Genomic DNA, 20,067 nt, shown 5'->3' with positions numbered 1-20,067 from the left:
TACACAATGAGGTAGATGTATTACAACAAATCGTGTCTGCGCTGTTATCACTGTCACTAGTAATAAAGATCTCATGATTGCAGTGGTGTGCATTTTCTAATCTAGTCTCAAGGGAAGTATTTTTCATGTAAGGGAAATTGATTCTGGTTAATCTAACATGTAATCGGTGTTCTGCCAGCTACACGCATCACAGATAACTCATGCTTGCCTTGGCTTGCACTGCCCCCTGGTGTACACTGGGTGCAAACACACGTGCGGTCCTACACGTTTGACTGGTAAAACCAGGTGTATTTCACGAGCAGCACTGACGGACGTTCCATGACGAGGCGTCAACGGTCAGTCCAAAATGTCGTCTGAATGAAAACAACGGATGTCAGTCCAAAATGGTTTATTTTGTAAAGAGGGAGGAGCCAGAGGTGAGAAACATGGTGTTCTACTAAATCATATTCAGATGTTCCATGACATTCAAGGGTAGTTCAGTTGTCTAGATGCACTCCAAAATTTTCCACACAAAATAATCTTCATTCCAACTTTTTTTTTGTGAAAATGAAAATGGATAAAAAGTTTATATAATATTATAAAAAAAATAGGCATCAACACAACATAAACCGTCGAGATGTTGGAAAGTAATACAATTACATGCAGAATGTCGATCGATGTCGTGTTAATCTCTGGAGGAACGTGAAATGAAAAAAATCCCCTTTTGAGGGTATAACACAAACTCAAATCAGGTGAGAAAAACGTTGAACGTACGTTAATCTTTTGTCCTCTGGTTGTTATTACGAGCATCATTAACCCACAAGAGATCGTACTTTTTTAGTCCTTTATTCACTATGTCAATAGGAAATATACGAAAACTGCTATCATTGAAGACTGAGCGGTATCGGCTAGCCGTTACAAACCAGTGCATAAATGTGTTATCAGATCAGATGACTCATGAAAACGGTGACCCAAAATAAATTACATAATGTCCAGAAACTATCCAACAGACGGGCATGGGAATAGGACTAGTTCAAATGGATGTACAAACGACCGAGGGGATGACTAGTCAGTATGATACACGGTTACAGAGAGCGCCCCCTAGAGGCCCGGCTCCAACCGCTCTGCTGGCAGAGTTGAGTATAAAGGTCCCTTAGTAGAAACTGCAGTCTTCACATGTGCCATACCTTAAAATGGAGGAAGAACACCCTCAAACTCATCAATATGATGAGCAGCCAAGTCCAAAACCAAAGCTTCTGAAGTCTTTATTTTTGCTAGAGACAAAAAAAAAAATATTTAAAAATCGAAAAACAAAAATAAAACAAAAACAGCGGGGGGAAAAGGGTAAAGGACTCCAGATTGACGCTGAATGCAGACAACGATGAACTGCACGACTCGGGTGAGACACTCCGGCACAGGGTTTTTCTTATCGTCTTCTTCCTGGAGCGAGACTTCTAATATCCGAAAGCACTGGTCTGAGGGACCCCGTGTGGGTCAGGGGGGGGGCGGGGGGCGTCCGTAGAGATGCCAGAGAGCGGCGCCCCTGCAGGCGATGGGCGGAGCTGCCGCTATGTGCTTCCAGACGCCGTGTCCCCTCCCTCTGAGGTACCTGAGGACGGAGCAGACACACTTACTGAGCTACTACAGTACCAGACTGACCAGTGCCAGACTGACCAGTACCAGACTGACCAGTACCAGACTGATTATAGCATGTTTATAAACACTAGGATAGTTAGTTACTACCAGACTGATTATAGCATGTTTATAAACACTTGGGGTGGTTATTTACTACCAGACTCAGCATGTCCATAGAGAGAGAAGAAACTAGGTTACTGATGGACAAGAGTAGTCACTCACTACCAGGCTGCTCATAGCATGTTCATAGGCAGGGGACAGAAACACAACTTTTAAAAGGGGCAATGATGTTTATGGTGTGGACGACTCTCTCACACACACGCACGCACACACACACTTGTATCACACACTCTCACTCTCTCACTCTCACACACTCTCACACACACACTCTCACACACACACACTCTCACACACACACACTCTCACACACACACACTCTCACACCCACACACTCTCACACCTGCTGCCGAAGCGGAGGCCGCGTTGACGCCCTCGTCCTCGTCGCTGTCGTCCTCGTGGGCCTGGGGGATCTGCGTCTCGGGGCCGTCGGCGGCCGGGGCCTCGGGCTCCTGCTCCGCCCGGCTCCTCAGGGCCAGGATGCGGTGGTGCAGCGCGGCGGCCAGCTGACCCGTGTCCTTGGAGCTGGCCTGAAACACAGGACGGGCTTGGTACCGGCTTCCCCCAGAGCAGGGCTTCTCTAACGGGGGCACGCGCTCCCCTAAGGGTACCTAGTACTTAGGGCTGGGTTCAAAAAATCGATTCATCGATTCTGAATCAAATGATTCAGAATCGATTAATGAATCCCAAAATCGATCTTTTATTTAATGAATGAATGAATAAATTAAGGAATGAATAGTTCATTAATTCATTCAATGATTCATTCATTCATTCATTTTTGGAAATCAGTATCGATACCCAGCCCTAGTATTGATGTGTTGCATAACTTGGCAGTCATGTAATTAAGGTTACAGCTAAAAAAAAAAAAAGTTTTAGTAACACTAACCGAATCGATATTTAATTGAATCGAATCGTGATAATCGATTCTGAACCTTGTGAATCGGAATCGAATCGATTCTTGAAATTCGACTCAATACCCAGCCCTACAAGTACTGCAGGGGGTGTGTGACTTTATATAAAAAAATAAAAATAAAAAAAAAAGTTAATTAAAAAATAATAATAAAAAAGTATACTATAATAGATTCAATAAAAACATGAGACTATGCCGGCCAAAAATGAAGCAGATAAATTAAAAACTCTCTCTCTAAAGGTTACATTTCAAACATTTGAAATGTAGCATTAAAGTGTTTTTCTGTTACATGGTGGTTGTTTAAATCACGGATGGCGCGGTATTGATGGCTCTTTATAAGCTTTCTTTTCCTACCAAATATGCTTTGTGCTGCTCAGGGGGAAGCTTCCTAGTATGAACAAATAATTCAAAGGGGGTACAGTAGCCTACATTACTGAAAAAGTTTGAGAACCACTGCTATAAAAGGTCTGTTTATGGTTCAAATAACCACTTCAAGCCTTATGGGGACTCACTCCATCTCTATGTCTTCAACACACTCGTCCCTTATGGGGACTCACTCCATCTCTATGTCTTCAACACACTCGTCCCTTATGGGGACTCACTCCATCTCTATGTCTTCAACACACTCGTCCCTCACAGAGTTCATCTTTGAAACGATTGCATGAATGGAACATTCTGGTAATATTGTCAAGCTGAGGTAATAGGTCAAGGTAACATTCCAGTAAGGCCGGGGCACCGTTGGTGACGTACCGATATTAGGAACACCTTGACGCCCTGGTCCTCCGTGTCCATGGCAGTGATGCGGACGCTCTTCTCGCTGGCCTTGTCCACCTGCATCTGGGGCCACAGCTTGGTGTTGAGGATCAGACGTAGACTGCCCTGCGTCCGCATGACTGGACGACCCGCAGACACACACAGGAGACAGGACACAGGAGTCAGGACACAGGAGACAGGAGTCAGGACACAGGAGTCAGGACACAGGAGACAGGAGTCAGGACACAAAAGTCAGGACACAAAAGTCAGGACACAAAAGTCAGGACACAAAAGTCAGGACACAAAAGTCAGGACACAGGAGTCAGGACACAGGAGTTAGGACACAGGAGTTAGGACACAGGAGTTAGGACACAGGAGTTAGGACACAGGAGTTAGGACACAGGAGTTAGGACACAGGAGTTAGGACACAGGAGACAGGAGTCAGGGCACAGGAGTCAGGGCACAGGAGTCAGGACACAGGAGTCAGGACACAGGAGTCAGGACACAGGAGTCAGGACACAGGCACTCGCTAGCGGGAAACGCCCACCCTTACACAAGACCAGCTGTGTGTAGAACTGTAGCCTGTGGGTTGGTGTATAACTGTAACCTGTGAGTTGGTATATAACTGTAATCTGTGAGTTGGTATATAACTGTAATCTGTGAGTTGGTATATAACTGTAATCTGTGAGTTGGTATATAACTGTAATCTGTGAGTTGGTATATAACTGTAATCTGTGAGTTGGTATATAACTTTAATCTGTGAGTTGGTATATAGCTTTAATCTGTGAGTTGGTATATAACTAATCTGTGAGTTGGTATATAACTGTAATCTGTGAGTTGGTATATAACTGTAATCTGTGAGTTGGTATATAACTGTAATCTGTGAGTTGGTATATAACTGTAATCTGTGAGTTGGTATATAGCTTTAATCTGTGAGTTGGTATATAACTGTAATCTGTGAGTTGGTATATAACTGTAATCTGTGAGTTGGTATATAGCTTTAATCTGTGAGTTGGTATATAACTGTAACCTGTGAGTTGGTATATAACTGTAATCTGTGAGTTGGTATATAACTAATCTGTGAGTTGGTATATAACTGTAATCTGTGAGTTGGTATATAACTAATCTGTGAGTTGGTATATAACTGTAATCTGTGAGTTGGTATATATCTTTAATCTGTGAGTTGGTATATAACTGTAATCTGTGAGTTGGTATATATCTTTAATCTGTGAGTTGGTATATAACTGTAATCTGTGAGTTGGTATATAGCTTTAATCTGTGAGTTGGTATATAGCTTTAATCTGTGAGTTGGTGTATAACTGTAATATGTGGGTTGGTGTATAACTAACCTGTGAGTTGATATATAACTAATCTGTGGGCTGGTCTATAACTGTAACCTGTGGGCTGGTCTATAACTGTAACCTGTGGGCTGGTCTATAACTGTAACCTGTGGGCTGGTCTATAACTGTAACCTGTGGGTTGGTATATAACTGTAACCTGTGGGCTGGTCTATAACTGTAACCTGTGGGCTGGTCTATAACTGTAACCTGTGGGCTGGTCTATAACCTGTGGGCTGGTCTATAACTGTAACCTGTGGGCTGGTCTATAACTGTAACCTGTGGGCTGGTCTATAACTGTAACCTGTGGGCTGGTCTATAACTGTAACCTGTGGGCTGGTCTATAACTGTAACCTGTGAGTTGGTCTATAACTGTAACCTGTGGGCTGGTCTATAACTGTAACCTGTGGGCTGGTCTATAACTGTAACCTGTGGGCTGGTCTATAACTGTAACCTGTGGGCTGGTCTATAACTGTAACCTGTGGGCTGGTATATAACTGTAACCTGTGGGCTGGTCTATAACTGTAACCTGTGGGCTGGTCTATAACTGTAACCTGTGGGCTGGTCTATAACTGTAAACTGTGTGTTGGTATGTAATATGTGAGTTGGTATATAGCTTTAATCTGTGAGTTGGTATATAACTAACCTTTGAGTTGGTATATAACTGTAATCTGTGTGTTGGTATATAACTGTAATCTGTGAGTTGGTATATAACTGTAATCTGTGAGTTGGTATATAACTGTAATCTGTGAGTTGGTATACAACTGTAATCTGTGAGTTGGTATATAACTGTAATCTGTGAGTTGGTATATAACTGTAATCTGTGAGTTGGTATACAACTGTAATCTGTGAGTTGGTATATAACTAACCTGTGAGTTTGTATATAGCTGTAATCTGTGAGTTGGTGTATAACTGTAATATGTGGGTTGGTTTATAACTAACCTGCGAGTTGATATATAACTAATCTGTGGGCTGGTCTATAACTGTAATCTGTGTGTTGGTCTATAACTGTAACCTGTGGGCTGGTCTATAACCTGTGAGTTGGTGTATAACTGTAACCTGTGGGCTGGTCTATAACTGTAACCTGTGGGCTGGTCTATAACTGTAACCTGTGGGCTGGTCTATAACTGTAACCTGTGGGCTGGTCTATAACTGTAACCTGTGTGTTGGTCTATAACTGTAACCTGTGGGCTGATCTATAACCTGTGAGTTGGTCTATAACTGTAACCTGTGGGCTGGTCTATAACTGTAACCTGTGGGCTGGTCTATAACTGTAACCTGTGGGCTGGTCTATAACTGTAACCTGTGGGCTGGTCTATAACTGTAACCTGAGGGCTGGTCTATAACTGTAACCTGAGGGCTGGTCTATAACTGTAACCTGTGGGCTGGTCTATAACTGTAACCTGTGGGCTGGTCTATAACTGTAACCTGTGGGCTGGTCTATAACTGTAACCTGTGGGCTGGTCTATAACTGTAACCTGTGGGCTGGTCTATAACTGTAACCTGTGGGCTGGTCTATAACTGTAACCTGTGGGCTGGTCTATAACTGTAACCTGTGGGCTGGTCTATAACTGTGACCTGGTCTATAACTGTAACCTGTGGGCTGGTCTATAACTGTAACCTGTGGGCTGGTCTATAACTGTAACCTGTGGGCTGGTCTATAACTAACCTGAGGGCTGGTCTATAACTGTAACCTGAGGGCTGGTCTATAACTGTAACCTGGTCTATAACTGTAACCTGAGGGCTGGTCTATAACTGTAACCTGGTCTATAACTGTAACCTGTGGGCTGGTCTATAACTGTAACCTGGGGCCGGTTGCACAAAACATCTTAAGTTAATATTTCCCTTAAGTTCTGACTTAAGGTTTCCTTAAAATAAAATCTGTTGCACAAACACCCTTAAGTATTCCCCTTAAGGTTTCCTTAAGATGTCCCTCAAATATTTAAGGTTTTCTACTTATCTCGGTCTAATACTTAAGGAGTCCCTTAAAGTCTGTTAAGGTGTTGCACAAAAGACCTTAGCAAGCAAAATAAGGGAAAAAACATAAGGGACCTCTACCCCAACCTTAGCTAAGTTATGGCTGCGTTTATGAACATAAACAATGGAAATCGAGTCCCAAGAAGAGTGTTCCGCGACAGGGAGAACCCACTAGACACTCTTAGTGAGGAGCGACTGATATTTAATTACAGATTTGATCGACAGTCCATTTTTGACTTGTCCGACCGTCTGGGCTTGGACCACCCAACCTTCTGAAGCTATGCGCTTCCAGCCCCGTTACAATTGATGATTGCGCTCCGATTTCATGCGACGGGATCTTTTCAGTCGGTCCTCGCAGACATTATTCATGTCCACCGTTCTACTGTGTGCCGTGTGGTTCACCGGGTATCAAACGCCCTTACCGGTCTGCTGGATGAGGTGGTCAACTTCCCATCTAAACGGGAGGAGGATGCGGTACCGGCGCACTTTTTTAATGTTGCCGGCTTCCCGAAAGTGTGCGGGGTGATAGACGGGACGCACATCAAGATTCAAGCACCCACCCAGTACGAGGAGCAATTTATTAATCGGAAAAATCAACACTCCATCAACTTTCTCTTCCTCAGACCAGTTCGGCTTTCTCTTTTTCTCCTCAGACATGTTCCCCAGCGTCTCAGGACGTCCCAGTGTAGTGTTGTGACAGATAGCCGGTCACGTGCAAGCAAACCAATGGTCACCATGGAAACTACAATTTTACTGCTGTAAAATCTCTTTCCTTGTACAAAAACCCTTAACGTTTCCCCTTAGCTAAGGAAACCTTGTAAGGGATTCTGTGCAACACCCTTAAGTAATTCCCTTAACTAAGGGGAAATTAACCCTTAAGGGTAATACTTAAGGGAAAAACTTAAGATGTTTTGTGCAACCGGCCCCTGGTCTATAACTGTAACCTGTGGGCTGGTCTATAACTGTAACCTATGGGCTGGTCTATAACTGTAACCTGTGGGCTGGTCTATAACTGTAACCTGGTCTATAACTGTAAACTGAGTCGGTATATAACTGTAACCTGTGGGCTGGTCTATAACTGTAACCTGTGGGCTGGTCTATAACTGTAACCTGTGTTGGTATGCAGGTGATTCTACGTACCCAGACGTGACTGAAGCATCCCGTCTTCTGTGGACGCCATGTCGTTGAGTCTGAGCAGACCTCTCCCTCTCTCTATCCAGCTCTGCGCCGTCTTCTCAAACACAAACAACTTGCATTGGATCTGAAGACAAAAACAACACATTTTCACACAACTTTATTAATCTGATACACCAGCCACAGACAGAAGGCCATGTACTCTCTCACAAGCTTTTGTGATATGCATGTTAATTTTGTTTATTAATAATAAAAAAAAAACTAAAAAAAAAAAACAAGACAGAAGGCCACCATTACTGACCTGTAAAACATTGCTTTCTGACTCCTCCCCGGTTTTGACGTCTACTTTCTCTAAGATGCACTTCTTGGCTGTGGCTTTGGTGTAGGCTGCTGCAGACTCCTCCAGGGACTCGGTCACGCTGTTCACTGCGAACACACCGGAGCGGGGTTAGCACAGCTGCGTTACATGCCTGGCAGCCATCTTTAGCCCCGTTCTGAGGAGGGAGGAGAGGGGAGGAGGGAGGAGAGGGGAGGAGGGAGGAGAGGGGAGGATGTTTACCCTTCTCCGGGGTGGGTTCCTGAGAGGAGGTCTCTGACGAGGTGGGGCCGGCGGGAGCCTCTCGACTGTCTTCCGCTGCCTCGCCCTTGGGGGGACTCTGACGACAGAACGACAACATCCACGACGACAGCGTTAGAACGCGCAGTCACAATGTTAGAACGCGCAGTCACAACGTTAGAACAAGCATCCATGATGTTAGAACAAGCATCCATAACATTAGAACAATCATCCATGACGTTAGAACAATCATCCATGATGTTAGAACAATCATCCATAACATTAGAACAATCATCCATGACGTTAAGAGTTCAACATCATCTCGTTCCTTTCCTGTTCATTACGTGGTCCCACTCACCAGAACTCTCTCAGACATGTTCTGTCCGAAGACAAACTTGGCCCCGGTGTCTGTGTTGTTTGTGGCGTTCTTTGAACTAGAGGGGTGAGGGAGGGGGGTAGGGGTGAGGGAGGGGGAGGAGGAGGGGGAGGAGGAGGGGGAGGAGGGGGAGGGGGAGGGGGAGGGGGAGGAGAAGGAGGGAGAAGAGAAGAGAAAGTGAATTCATAAAGATTCTTCTCCAGAAAGGCGGAGTGACAGGCGGTCCCTGCTCATCACGCGGAGTACCTGGGGGTGCCCATGTACTGAAGGAAGTAATACCTGGGGGTGCCCATGTACTGAAGGAAGTAATACCTGGGGGTGCCCATGTACTGAAGGAAGTAATACCTGGGGGTGCCCATGTACTGAAGGAAGTAATACCTGGGGGTGCCCATGTACTGAAGGAAGTAATACCTGGGGGTGCCCATGTACTGAAGGAAGTAGTTGGTGCCTTCGGCTTGGGCGTCCGGCCCGGGCTCTTTCAACTTGCTGTCTGTGCTGTTCTCCTCCAGCTGGGGAGACGGAGGCGTGCGTTAGACAGAGAAGTTACAGAATGTCACGATGACATTTGACTCAGAATGATGGATTTTACCCACATCGCGCTGTGTGAGTGTGAAGGAGTCGCTGGGAAAAGTCAAACCTTTGCTCGGTCTTTGATGTTCTGTCCGAAGACGAAGGAGGAGGCGGCGTCCATCTCCCCCATGCTTCCTCCAACGCCGTCCTCCTCCCGGTCCTGCTTCTGAACACACGGGTACACAGACACACGTCAACACCACAAACAACCTAACACACCATCCTCCTCCCGGTCCTGCTTCTGAACACACGGGTACACAGACATGCGTCAACGCCACAAACAACCTAACACACCATCCACCTCTCTGTCCTGCTTCTGAACACACGGATACACAGACACGCGTCAACACCACAAACAACCTAACACACCATCCTCCTCTGTCCTGCTTCTGAACACACGGGTACACATGCGTCAACACCACAAACAACCCAACACACCATCCTCCTCCCGGTCCTGCTTCTGAACACACGGGTACACAGACATGCGTCAATGCCACAAACAACCCAACACACCAGGCACAGTAAACTCTAAACCGCAGTTTTACAAAGACGTTTTATCTAGAAGAACTGATAGACCCGGTGCTACTGACAAAACCCATTAGAGCGAGACTCATAGCCCGCCGGTCACAGACGGAGCCCCCCGGTGGCCAGCGGGCGCACTGCCCCGTGCTTCTCACCGGGGAGCGGGAGGGGCAGGCCGGGTGCTCGGTGTTGTTCAGGAAGACGGGCGGGACCGCTGACGAGCCTTCTGACGACCTCTTCACCCCGTTAGTCCCACAGCTGGAGTCTGGAGGGAGAGAGAGAGAGAGAGGGGGGGGGGAGAGAGAGAGAGAGAGAGAGAGAGGGGGGGGAGAGAGAGAGAGGGGGAGAGAGGGGGGGGGGAGAAAGAGAAGGGCAGAGAGAGAGAGAAGGGGAGAGAGAGAGAAGGGGGGGAGAGAAAGAGAGGGGGAGAGAGAGAGGGGGAGAGAGAGAGAAGGGGGGGAGAGAAAGAGAGGGGGAGAGAGAGAGGGGGAGAGAGAGAGAGGGGGGGAAAGAGAGGGAAAGGGGGAAAGAGAGGGAGGGGGGGAGAGAGGGGAGAGAGAGGGGAGACAGTGTATTAATGGGTGTGCGCGTGTGTACAAGTGAGTGAGATGGAGCGAGACTGATTGCGTTGGTCTGTGTGTGTGTGTGTGTGTATGTGTGTGTGTGTGTGTGTATGTGTGTGTGTGTGTGTGGTGAGAGCAGGGGGCAGCTGGCAGCTCTACTCACTGGACTCTGCGTGGGTCTTGGGGGGCGGGGCCTGGAGCACGCCGGTCTTGGAGGGCGGGGCTTGGAGCACGGCCGGCCGGAGCACGCTGCGCTGCTGCTCTTTGGGCTTCTGACTGGGCACACCTGGAGGAGGGGGGGGAGAGAGAGGGAGAAAGAGAGAGAGGGAGAGGAAGGGAGAGAGAGAGAAAGGAAGGAAGAAGGAGAGAGAGGGAGAGAGGGGAGAGAGAGAGGGGGGAGAGAGAGGGAGAGGAAGGGAGAGGGGGGAGAGAGAGAGGGAGAGGGGGGGTAGAGGAAGGGAGAGGGGGAGAGAGGGAGAGAGAGGGAGAGAGAGAGAGGGAGAGGAAGGGAGGGGGGAGAGAGAGAGGGAGAGAGGAAGGGAGAGAGAGAGAGGGGGGGGTAGAGGGAGAGGTCAGTATGATTGGGTGTGTGGGCCTCTGACTGGGCAGACCTGCAGCTAAGGAGAGTAACAGTATCTCCACAGTGTCATGCTAGGACACCGTCTCCCTCCATGTATACTGACATGCTAGGACACCGTCTCCCTCCATGTATACTGACATGCTAGGACACCGTCTCCCTCCATGTATACTGACATGCTAGGACACCGTCTCCCTCCATGTATACTGACATGCTAGGACACCGTCTCCCTCCATGTATACTGACATGCTAGGACACCGTCTCCCTCCATGTATACTAACATGCTAGGACACCGTCTCCCTCCATGTATACTGACATGCTAGGACACTGTCTCCCTCCATGTATACTAACATGCTAGGACACCGTCTCCCTCCATGTATACTGACATGCTAGGACACTGTCTCCCTCCATGTATACTAACATGCTAGGACACCGTCTCCCTCCATGTATACTGACATGCTAGGACACTGTCTCCCTCCATGTATACTAACATGCTAGGACACCGTCTCCCTCCATGTATACTGACATGCTAGGACACTGTCTCCCTCCATGTATACTAACATGCTAGGACACCGTCTCCCTCCATGTATACTGACATGCCAGGACACCGTCTCCCTCCATGTATACTGACATGCTAGGACACCGTCTCCCTCCATGTATACTAACATGCTAGGACACCTTCTCCCTCCATGTATACTGACATGCTAGGACACCGTCTCCCTCCATGTATACTGACATGCCAGGACACTGTCTCCCTCCATGTATACTGACATGCTACCATCTCCCTCCATGTATACTAACATGCTAGGACACTGTCTCCCTCCATGTATACTGACATGCTAGGACACCGTCTCCCTCCATGTATACTGACATGCTACCATCTCCCTCCATGTATACTAACATGCTAGGACACCGTCTCCCTCCATGTATACTAACATGCTAGGGCACCGTCCCCCTCCATGTATACTAACATGCTAGGACACCGTCTCCCTCCATGTAGCGTCTCTACTACAACATATTTTACTCCGACAGAAAAATACAGCACAGGCCAGGGTGTACTGTACAAAACACACACAATAGATTAAGTACATCTACAGTATATCATAGATTACACATTATAGATTAAGTACATCTATATATTGTGTTCTGTACGCAGGGCTCCCTCGTGAAACAGGTCTCATAGGAGCTCCCCGCTTAAACGCTCCACACATCTGGAACAAACTTCCAGAAAACTGCAGATCTGCTGCAACTCTCTGTTCTCTTAAATCAAGACTGAAGACTTTTCTTTTTGACGCTGCTTTTTATTAAATCAAATAATTCTTCATTTATACACTGCACTGTAACTTTTATTCCTGTATTTTATTTATCCTGCATTTTGTTTTAATTTTTTTTTTTGCATTTCGTTTTATATGACCTTTTATGTGTTTCACTTTGTCTTGATGCTTTTAACGTCTCATATAAAGCACTCTGAATGGCCTTGTTGCTGAAATGTGCTCCACAAATAAACTCGCCTTGCCTCAGATAGAAACATGTATTACGCAGGTGTGCCAGCAGCCCGGACCTCAGAGACCCACCTGAGCTCGGTGCCTGTCCGTGGATGAGGGTGGGCGGCTTCAATCGGAACCCCACGGGCTTCTCCTCTGAGGTCATGGGGACGACCCCCCCGGGAGAGAAGAGAGACAACGTTAGGGACGCCCCACCCCAGGGTGACAGCTTAGCGGCGTTTCACACAAAAGCTTCCCTGCGTCTGCTTCGGTAGCTCCCCCCCCCCCCCACCCCCCGCCGGGCCCGTTACCACGGCAACCCCGGAGACGACGAACCCCGGAGGTGCGTCCGTAATAACCAGCGGTGAGCCACACTACCCTGCATCCCATAATACTGTCCATAACACCGCAGTGAGCAACACTACCCTTCTTCCCCACAGTGGAAAAACACTAAGAACAAATGCATCATTCATTGCTAATGATTAATTGGTTTGGTGTGTGTGTGTGTGTGTGTGTGTGTGTGTGTGTGAGAAGATCTGTCTACCATCTCATTTATATAAACACCTCCCCTGGCATGCTAACACGCTTTCGCACGCACTCACACACGCACTCACGCACGCACTCACGCACTCACTCACGCACTCACTCGCAAGCACGCACTCACACGCACTCACTCGCACGCACGCACGCACTCCCTCACACACACGCACTCACACACACTCACACACGCACTCACACACGCACTCTCACACGCACGCACTCTCACACGCACGCACTCACGCACGCACTCACGCACGCACTCACGCACGCACTCACGCACGCACTCACGCACGCACTCACGCACGCACTCACGCACACCTAGCACGCACGCACACCTAGCACGCACGCACACCTAGCACGCACGCACACCTAGCACTCACTCACGCACGCACACCTAGCACGCACGCACGCACACCTAGCACGCACACACGCACACCTAGCACTCACGCGCTCTCTCTCACACTCTCTCACACTCTCTCACACTCTCTCTCACACTCTCTCACACACTCTCACACACTCTCACACACTCTCACACACTCTCACACACTCTCACACACTCTCTCACACTCTCTCACACTCTCTCACACTCTCTCACACTCTCTCACACACGCTCTCACACACGCTCTCACACACGCTCTCACACACGCTCTCACACACGCTCTCACACACGCTCTCACACACGCTCTCACACACGCTCTCACACACGCTCTCACACACGCTCTCACACACGCTCTCACACACGCTCTCACACACGCTCTCACACACGCTCTCACACACGCACTCATACACACACGCGCACTCATACACACACGCACTCATACACACACGCACTCACACATACACGCACTCACACACACACGCACGCACTCACACACACGCACTCACACGCACTCACACGCACTCACACACATGCTCTCACACACGCTCTCACATGCTCTCTCTCTCACACACACTCTCTCTCTCTCTCTCACACACACACACACGGCAAGGTGAGCATCACCAATCCCCAGAGTAGTCTGCAGGCCTCACCTGGCTCTGAGTCAGAGTTCCCTGTTGGTGACTGGCAGAAACTAGAGGGCATGAACACATTGTTCTTGGGAACTAGAGTGAAAAACAGGCGAGAGGCATTTAGCGTCAATTGAAACACTCGCTACAAAAGACAATGGGTGATTCTGTCATCTTTATCAGTCGAGATTGGATTTATTACCAGAATGTGCGGGTGGAAACTGTGTTAGCGACGAAGTGCGCTCCCTCTTCACCGGTGGACAATAACCGCCGTCTTCTTTGTCCGAGTCTGAAACAGACATGTTCTTTCTGGTTACTATGGTTACTCCCGCAAACCGCCGAACAATCACTTAAATGATCGCCGAGTTGAATATTGCGGCTGTGCGACGCATTGTGTTGCCCCCGTGTCTGAAATGCGCTATACAAATAAAGTTTGATTTGATGACAATGCCGGTTGTGCGTCGAAGGGGACGACACAATTGGCTGGTAACCCCCCCCCCGTGCAAAACTTACCTTCTCCATCTTCTGCGCTGGACCCATCGGCTGATCTCTGTAAGCAAACGTAACTTGATATAAACACTGTACTTGTCTCTGTCACCAGATCAAATGCTGAGGATATAGAATATATATGTATATATATATATATATATGAGGATATAGAATATATATAGCATAGAAAGTTCTGATTGCTATTCTTGCACTTTGCCTCCAGCACTAGATTATGCATTTGGTGACCAACGGATGTCCCCACTGACTGACTGAAATATTTTAAAAACGCTTATAATCCTACATACTGGAGGTTTAAAGAACGCTTATAATCCTACATACTGGAGGTTTAAAGAACGCTTAAAATCCCACATGCTGGAGGTTTAAAGAACGCTTAAAATCCCACATGCTGGAGGTTTAAAGAACGCTTAAAATCCCACATGCTGTAGGGTTAAACAGCTCAGTCGATCTCACCTTCTGGGCCTTGTCCTTCTGGAAAACAAACACGGGTGGTGCTATGGCAGGCTTCTCTGCAAACACAGGAGAACACAGGAGAACGGCACACATTAGCCAGAGCAACCTACCAGACAGCATCCTGTTGACTGTACAGAACACAAACCACATCAGTCAGCTGTACCAACCAGACGACTGTTAGTTCTGTGATTAAGGCTAAATCTCGCAGCGGATCGTGGGTAATGTTTCGTCCCTGATGTCACTTGCATCAGTTTCTCCTTCAGCGTAATATTCCGAGCGCAGGAGTGGTGAGTCTAACCACACACATCAATCAATCAATCAATCAAAGCTTTATTTGTATAGCGCATTTCATACCCAGAGGCAACACAATGCGCTTTACAGAGAACAAGGGAGGTGGGCATACGACCCACTCTCTACATATTCTCTACATAATGTTCTTAGCCGGTAGACACACATCAATACTTTACACTAGCAAGTCATGCTACCTGGGTCCTTCACAGACCCACAAAACAAGTCAATCACACAGCATTCATGCCAGAGTTATGCATAGGCTGTTACATGTAGACTAATTATTTAACTGAGCTGAGTTATCTCCCTGACTGGGAACTAGCTGGTGTATTCTTTGATCTCCTGCGAGTAACATGTCAGTGACTTGCACTCATGGAATGGATCAATAAGAGCAAATGTCCAGATCCATCATATTCCCCAGAAGCACATGGGCTAATAAGCTCTGTAAATGAACAGACGGCACGTGATCAAGCTCTGGGGGGGCAGAGTAAGCAGGGAAGAAACAACCCCAGTCACAACAGTAGCTGTAAGGTCAGCTAGGCATCCTCTAAGGTTATCTGGCGGGCAGAGCTAATTATGCCCCAAATTAATTAATTGAAGGATTAATTGAAGGATGTGATGCTGGTTGAGTGTAACGACAACCAGCTAGTTGGCCCACAACATTATCTAGCAGTAGTTTCTTGTTCTGTCATCTGAACGGGTTTGACAGCAGATGTCAACACGCTGCCAAACATGACCCTCCTATCTGACCTAACATTGATGCTATAACAGTTACCTTGACATAAAGCTATACCTAGCAGGGTGCTACAGATAGAGCCAGACAGTGCTAAGCATACCTTATATATAAGGTTATATATATTACCATAGACATATATATAATGTTGGTATCACGTTAGCTATAACAGCTCATCAATAACCCACCACATTAGGCTCACTTCAGCTGGCTAACATTAGGATAAAGTGAGAGTCATAGCTAGCTGACTAGCAGAGCTGCACAGAAAGCTTGAGTCATCGGCTGAGTCTTATGAAAAAGCAGCAATGTTAGACAACTATAGTGCTCACGTTAGCTAACCCAGTTTATTTTTGCAATCTCATCCAAGCTATCTCATCTGAGCTAGCAAACTGCATAGATAGCATCTGATAGCATCCTGGCTAACTAGCCAGGGAAACATCCCCGCCTAAAACCCCAGTGCTAGCTAAGCTAAGCTAACCTGTGAGATATGACCACTAGCTAATAGACAGCAAGCTACAAAGTGTGCTAGTAGGTGGAAACAACAAGTAATAGAATAGCTAGCTGACTAATACAAGCAAACTATATCAGGCTAACATCCGGGCCTGTGTTATTTAACGAGCGTCTCTCTCCATCATTAGCTAGCTAGCTGGTGGTTAGCTGGTGGCTAGCTGGGGGCTAGCTGGGGAATGCGTAGATAGCCTGGTGGACTAGCTAGTTAGCTAAGCTACCTTGTCAGAAAGGTAGTGCTAGCCCTGCTAGCTCTGGGGTGGATAAAGGTAGTGCTAGCCACTATGCTAGCTCTGGGGTGGATAAAGGTAGTGCTAGCCCTGCTAGCTCTGGGGTGGATAAAGGTAGTGCTAGCCCTGCTAGCTCTGGGGTGGATAAAGGTAGTGCTAGCCCTGCTAGCTCTGGGGTGGATAAAGGTAGTGCTAGCCCTGCTAGCTCTGGGGTGGATAAAGGTAGTGCTAGCCCTGCTAGCCACTATGCTAGCTCTGCTGTGGAAAGACCCAGTGATTTGCAGAACCGTTTGCTCTGGCTAGCTAGCGGCTAAGCTAACAGCTAACACTGTCGTCTTTCACAACCAGGTTGGAAATTGAACACAGCTGCTCCATTTTCTGAGTGGGTTGCAAAACACTCCTTCTCGCTTGACCCTCCCGTGAATATAGTGTGAGGATAGTGCGGATAAAGTATGCAAGTCTTTGTTTTGTTCCCTCACACGGACACCACTCACCTTCGTTTGCCAAGTCCGCCATTTTACTTCTTCGCTCACACCCACAACCCACCGCGCAAAAATAAGTTGTGGTACATAAAAGCTTTTTACAGGGGAGCAGCATCATTCACTCTCGTCTTTTCTTACTGAATGTCTATTTTTCTTGCCAGTGTCAACCTAAATTTAATAACTTGACATAGAAAGCACATTATAAATTATTTAATTGACAAAATCAATGATAAATAGTAGGCCTCAGCATTATTTTTGGAGGATATAGCCTACAGTCTAAATCTATCTCCAATCCCAGCGCTAAACCAACATATTTTAACAAAGTAATATGGCTTCTATAAATTATTTAAAGGCTTTGATGGGTGTAATCCGCCTCAAATCTATGGTGCTGTAGGCTAATAAATCACAGTAGGCCTAGCCTACAGTATTAAGTGCCAAGTGAAGTTTACTGCCTCCATCAAATAATGATCTGGGCAGTACCAGACTGCACCACTAGATGGGGTAGTGCATGTTCATAAAGTCTTTGGGTCGACCCAGCGTCATATAGAGAGACGATTCTGGGTAGACCTACCCTTGCTTCACAGATGTGTCACTGGGGAGATGCTAATCCCAGTTCAGTTTATCCCTAAGGCAAAACTCAAGCCAATACACGTTTCACGCTGAGCACATTCATCAAAGCTATGAGATGATGGAGATGATGATGAAGTGGCATGAAGTGGGTGGGCCTACAGGCTTCTCAGACCCCTTATTCCCGTACTTCCCTCAGTTTTAGTATATTCTACCGAGGGTAACAAAATATGGAATTCTCTGCCAATACAAACAAAAAAAATCTTCACAGCAGTTCAAAAGAGACGTCAAAAGAGCAAACTGTTGTTTCTCAGGAGGCTCAGGTCCTTTGATGTGTGTAGCAGGCTGCTGTGGATGTTCTACTGCCCCAGTCTGTGGTAGACAGCACACTGTTCTTTGCCATTGCTGGCTGGGGAGGCAACTGGGGAGACAAATAAATTGAACAAGTTGGGAAGGCCAGCTCTGTCGTGAGGCAACAGCTGGACAGTGTTCCTGAGTGTGTGTGTGTGTGTGTGTGTGTGTGTGTGTGTGTGTGTGTGTGTGTGTGTGTGTGTGTGTGTGAGTGTGTGTGTGTGTGTGTGTGTGTGTGTGTGTGTGTGTGTGTGTATGTATGATATCTATACAGCCTGGATGTATATATGTGTACCCCTAGATATATCTATTTATACAGACTGTATGTGCAGTATGTATGTACTTTTTATTCTATTCTTTTCTGTACACATGCTGTACGTATGGGTGTATACGTTCTGTTATTGTTCTTGTATACCCTGTTCTGTTCTTGTTCTTGTATACCCTGTTCTTACTCTTTTTACGCTTAATATGACTGTTTTCCAACCTTACTGTTATTTTTTTCCACACCAAATTTCCCCCTAGGGAGATCATTAAAGTAGGCTATCTATCTATCTATCTATCTATCTATCTATCTATCTATCTATCTATCTATCTATCTATCTATCTATCATGAGTATTACTATACAGACTGTATATATGTATGTATTCTGTCTTATGCATACTGTATGTATAGATTCCTTGTTCTCTATTATGTATATTCACAACCATGTGTATTCTGTATTCCATTCTGCGTATCCTAAAATTTCCCACATCTGAAACGCACACAGTTTCAGATAAACGCCCAAAGATTCAGTTAATGTCACCTCTAAAGTTGCTCAATAACTGTCTAAGCTCAGAAATCTTGGTGTTATTTTTGATTAGGCAATGCACTTTGATCATCACATTGTCACTGATCCCAAATTTTTTTTTTTCCATCTCCGGTCCGTGTTGTTCCAAGATGAGCTGCAAATGATCATTCATGCTTTTGCATTATCTTGCGTGGACGGCTGTAATTCTCTTTTCTCCTGCCTCAGCAAGGCGTCCCAGGACCGTTTACAAACCACTGCTGCAAGGCTGCTGACGAGGTCCAGAAAGACCTGTCACATCACTCTCATCCAAGCCTCTTCACTCAGACTCACCATCAGTTTTAGGATCCAGTTTAAGGAACTTATCATCACTTTTAGAGTTCTGCATGGTCTGGCGCCTGCGTACATCTGTGACCTGCTCCCCTCCTACATCACTAGCAGGTCTCTCAGGTCATGTGACCTGCTCCATCCCTACATCACAAGCAGGTCTCTCAGGTCATGTGACCTGCTCCTCCCCTATATCACTAGCAGGTCTCTCAGGTCATGTGACCTGCTCCCCCCCTACATCACTAGCAGGTCTCAGGTCATGTGACCTGCTCCCCTCCTACATCACTAGCAGGTCTCTCAGGTCATGTGACCTGCTCCTCCCCTATATCACTAGCAGGTCTCTCAGGTCATGTGACCTGCTCCCCCCCTACATCACTAGCAGGTCTCTCAGGTCATGTGACCTGCTCCCCCCCTACATCACTAGCAGGTCTCTCAGGTCATGTGACCTGCTCCCCTCCTACATCACTAGCAGGTCTCTCAGGTCATGTGACCTGCTCCCCCTCTATATCACTAGCAGGTCTCAGGTCATGTGACCTGCTCCATCCCTACATCACTAGCAGGTCTCAGGTCATGTGACCTGCTCCCCTCCTACATCACTAGCAGGTCTCAGGTCATGTGACCTGCTCCCCTCCTACATCACTAGCAGGTCTCAGGTCATGTGACCTGCTCCCCTCCTACATCACTAGCAGGTCTCAGGTCATGTGACCTGCTCCCCCCCTACATCACTAGCAGGTCTCTCAGGTCATGTGACCTGCTCCCCTCCTACATCACTAGCAGGTCTCTCAGGTCATGTGACCTGCCC

At 47.1% G+C, this 20,067-nt stretch overlaps 1 protein-coding gene across 1 annotated transcript; it reads right to left on the bottom strand.

Annotated features, from left to right (window-relative positions):
• Window positions 1-495: 495 nt before the first annotated feature.
• Window positions 496-17,299, bottom strand: ranbp3b (RAN binding protein 3b). Its single transcript, XM_084446904.1, has 17 exons — window positions 17,248-17,299; window positions 14,996-15,051; window positions 14,549-14,585; window positions 14,238-14,324; window positions 14,060-14,131; window positions 12,581-12,646; window positions 10,593-10,715; window positions 10,022-10,131; window positions 9,412-9,510; window positions 9,186-9,283; window positions 8,757-8,832; window positions 8,402-8,498; window positions 8,144-8,268; window positions 7,849-7,969; window positions 3,392-3,534; window positions 2,075-2,261; window positions 496-1,588 (listed from the first exon to the last, which is right to left on the bottom strand). The coding sequence occupies exons 1-17, from the start codon at window positions 17,267-17,269 to the stop codon at window positions 1,548-1,550; spliced, it is 1,560 nt and encodes a 519-aa protein (XP_084303030.1). The 5' UTR covers window positions 17,270-17,299; the 3' UTR covers window positions 496-1,547.
• Window positions 17,300-20,067: the final 2,768 nt, after the last annotated feature.

Source organism: Borostomias antarcticus (assembly GCF_949987555.1).
Source record: "Borostomias antarcticus genome assembly, chromosome: 12".
NCBI lineage: Eukaryota > Metazoa > Chordata > Actinopteri > Stomiiformes > Stomiidae > Borostomias > Borostomias antarcticus.
Note: the sequence above shows the minus strand (reverse complement) of the source record. Positions and strands in the feature narration are given on the sequence as shown.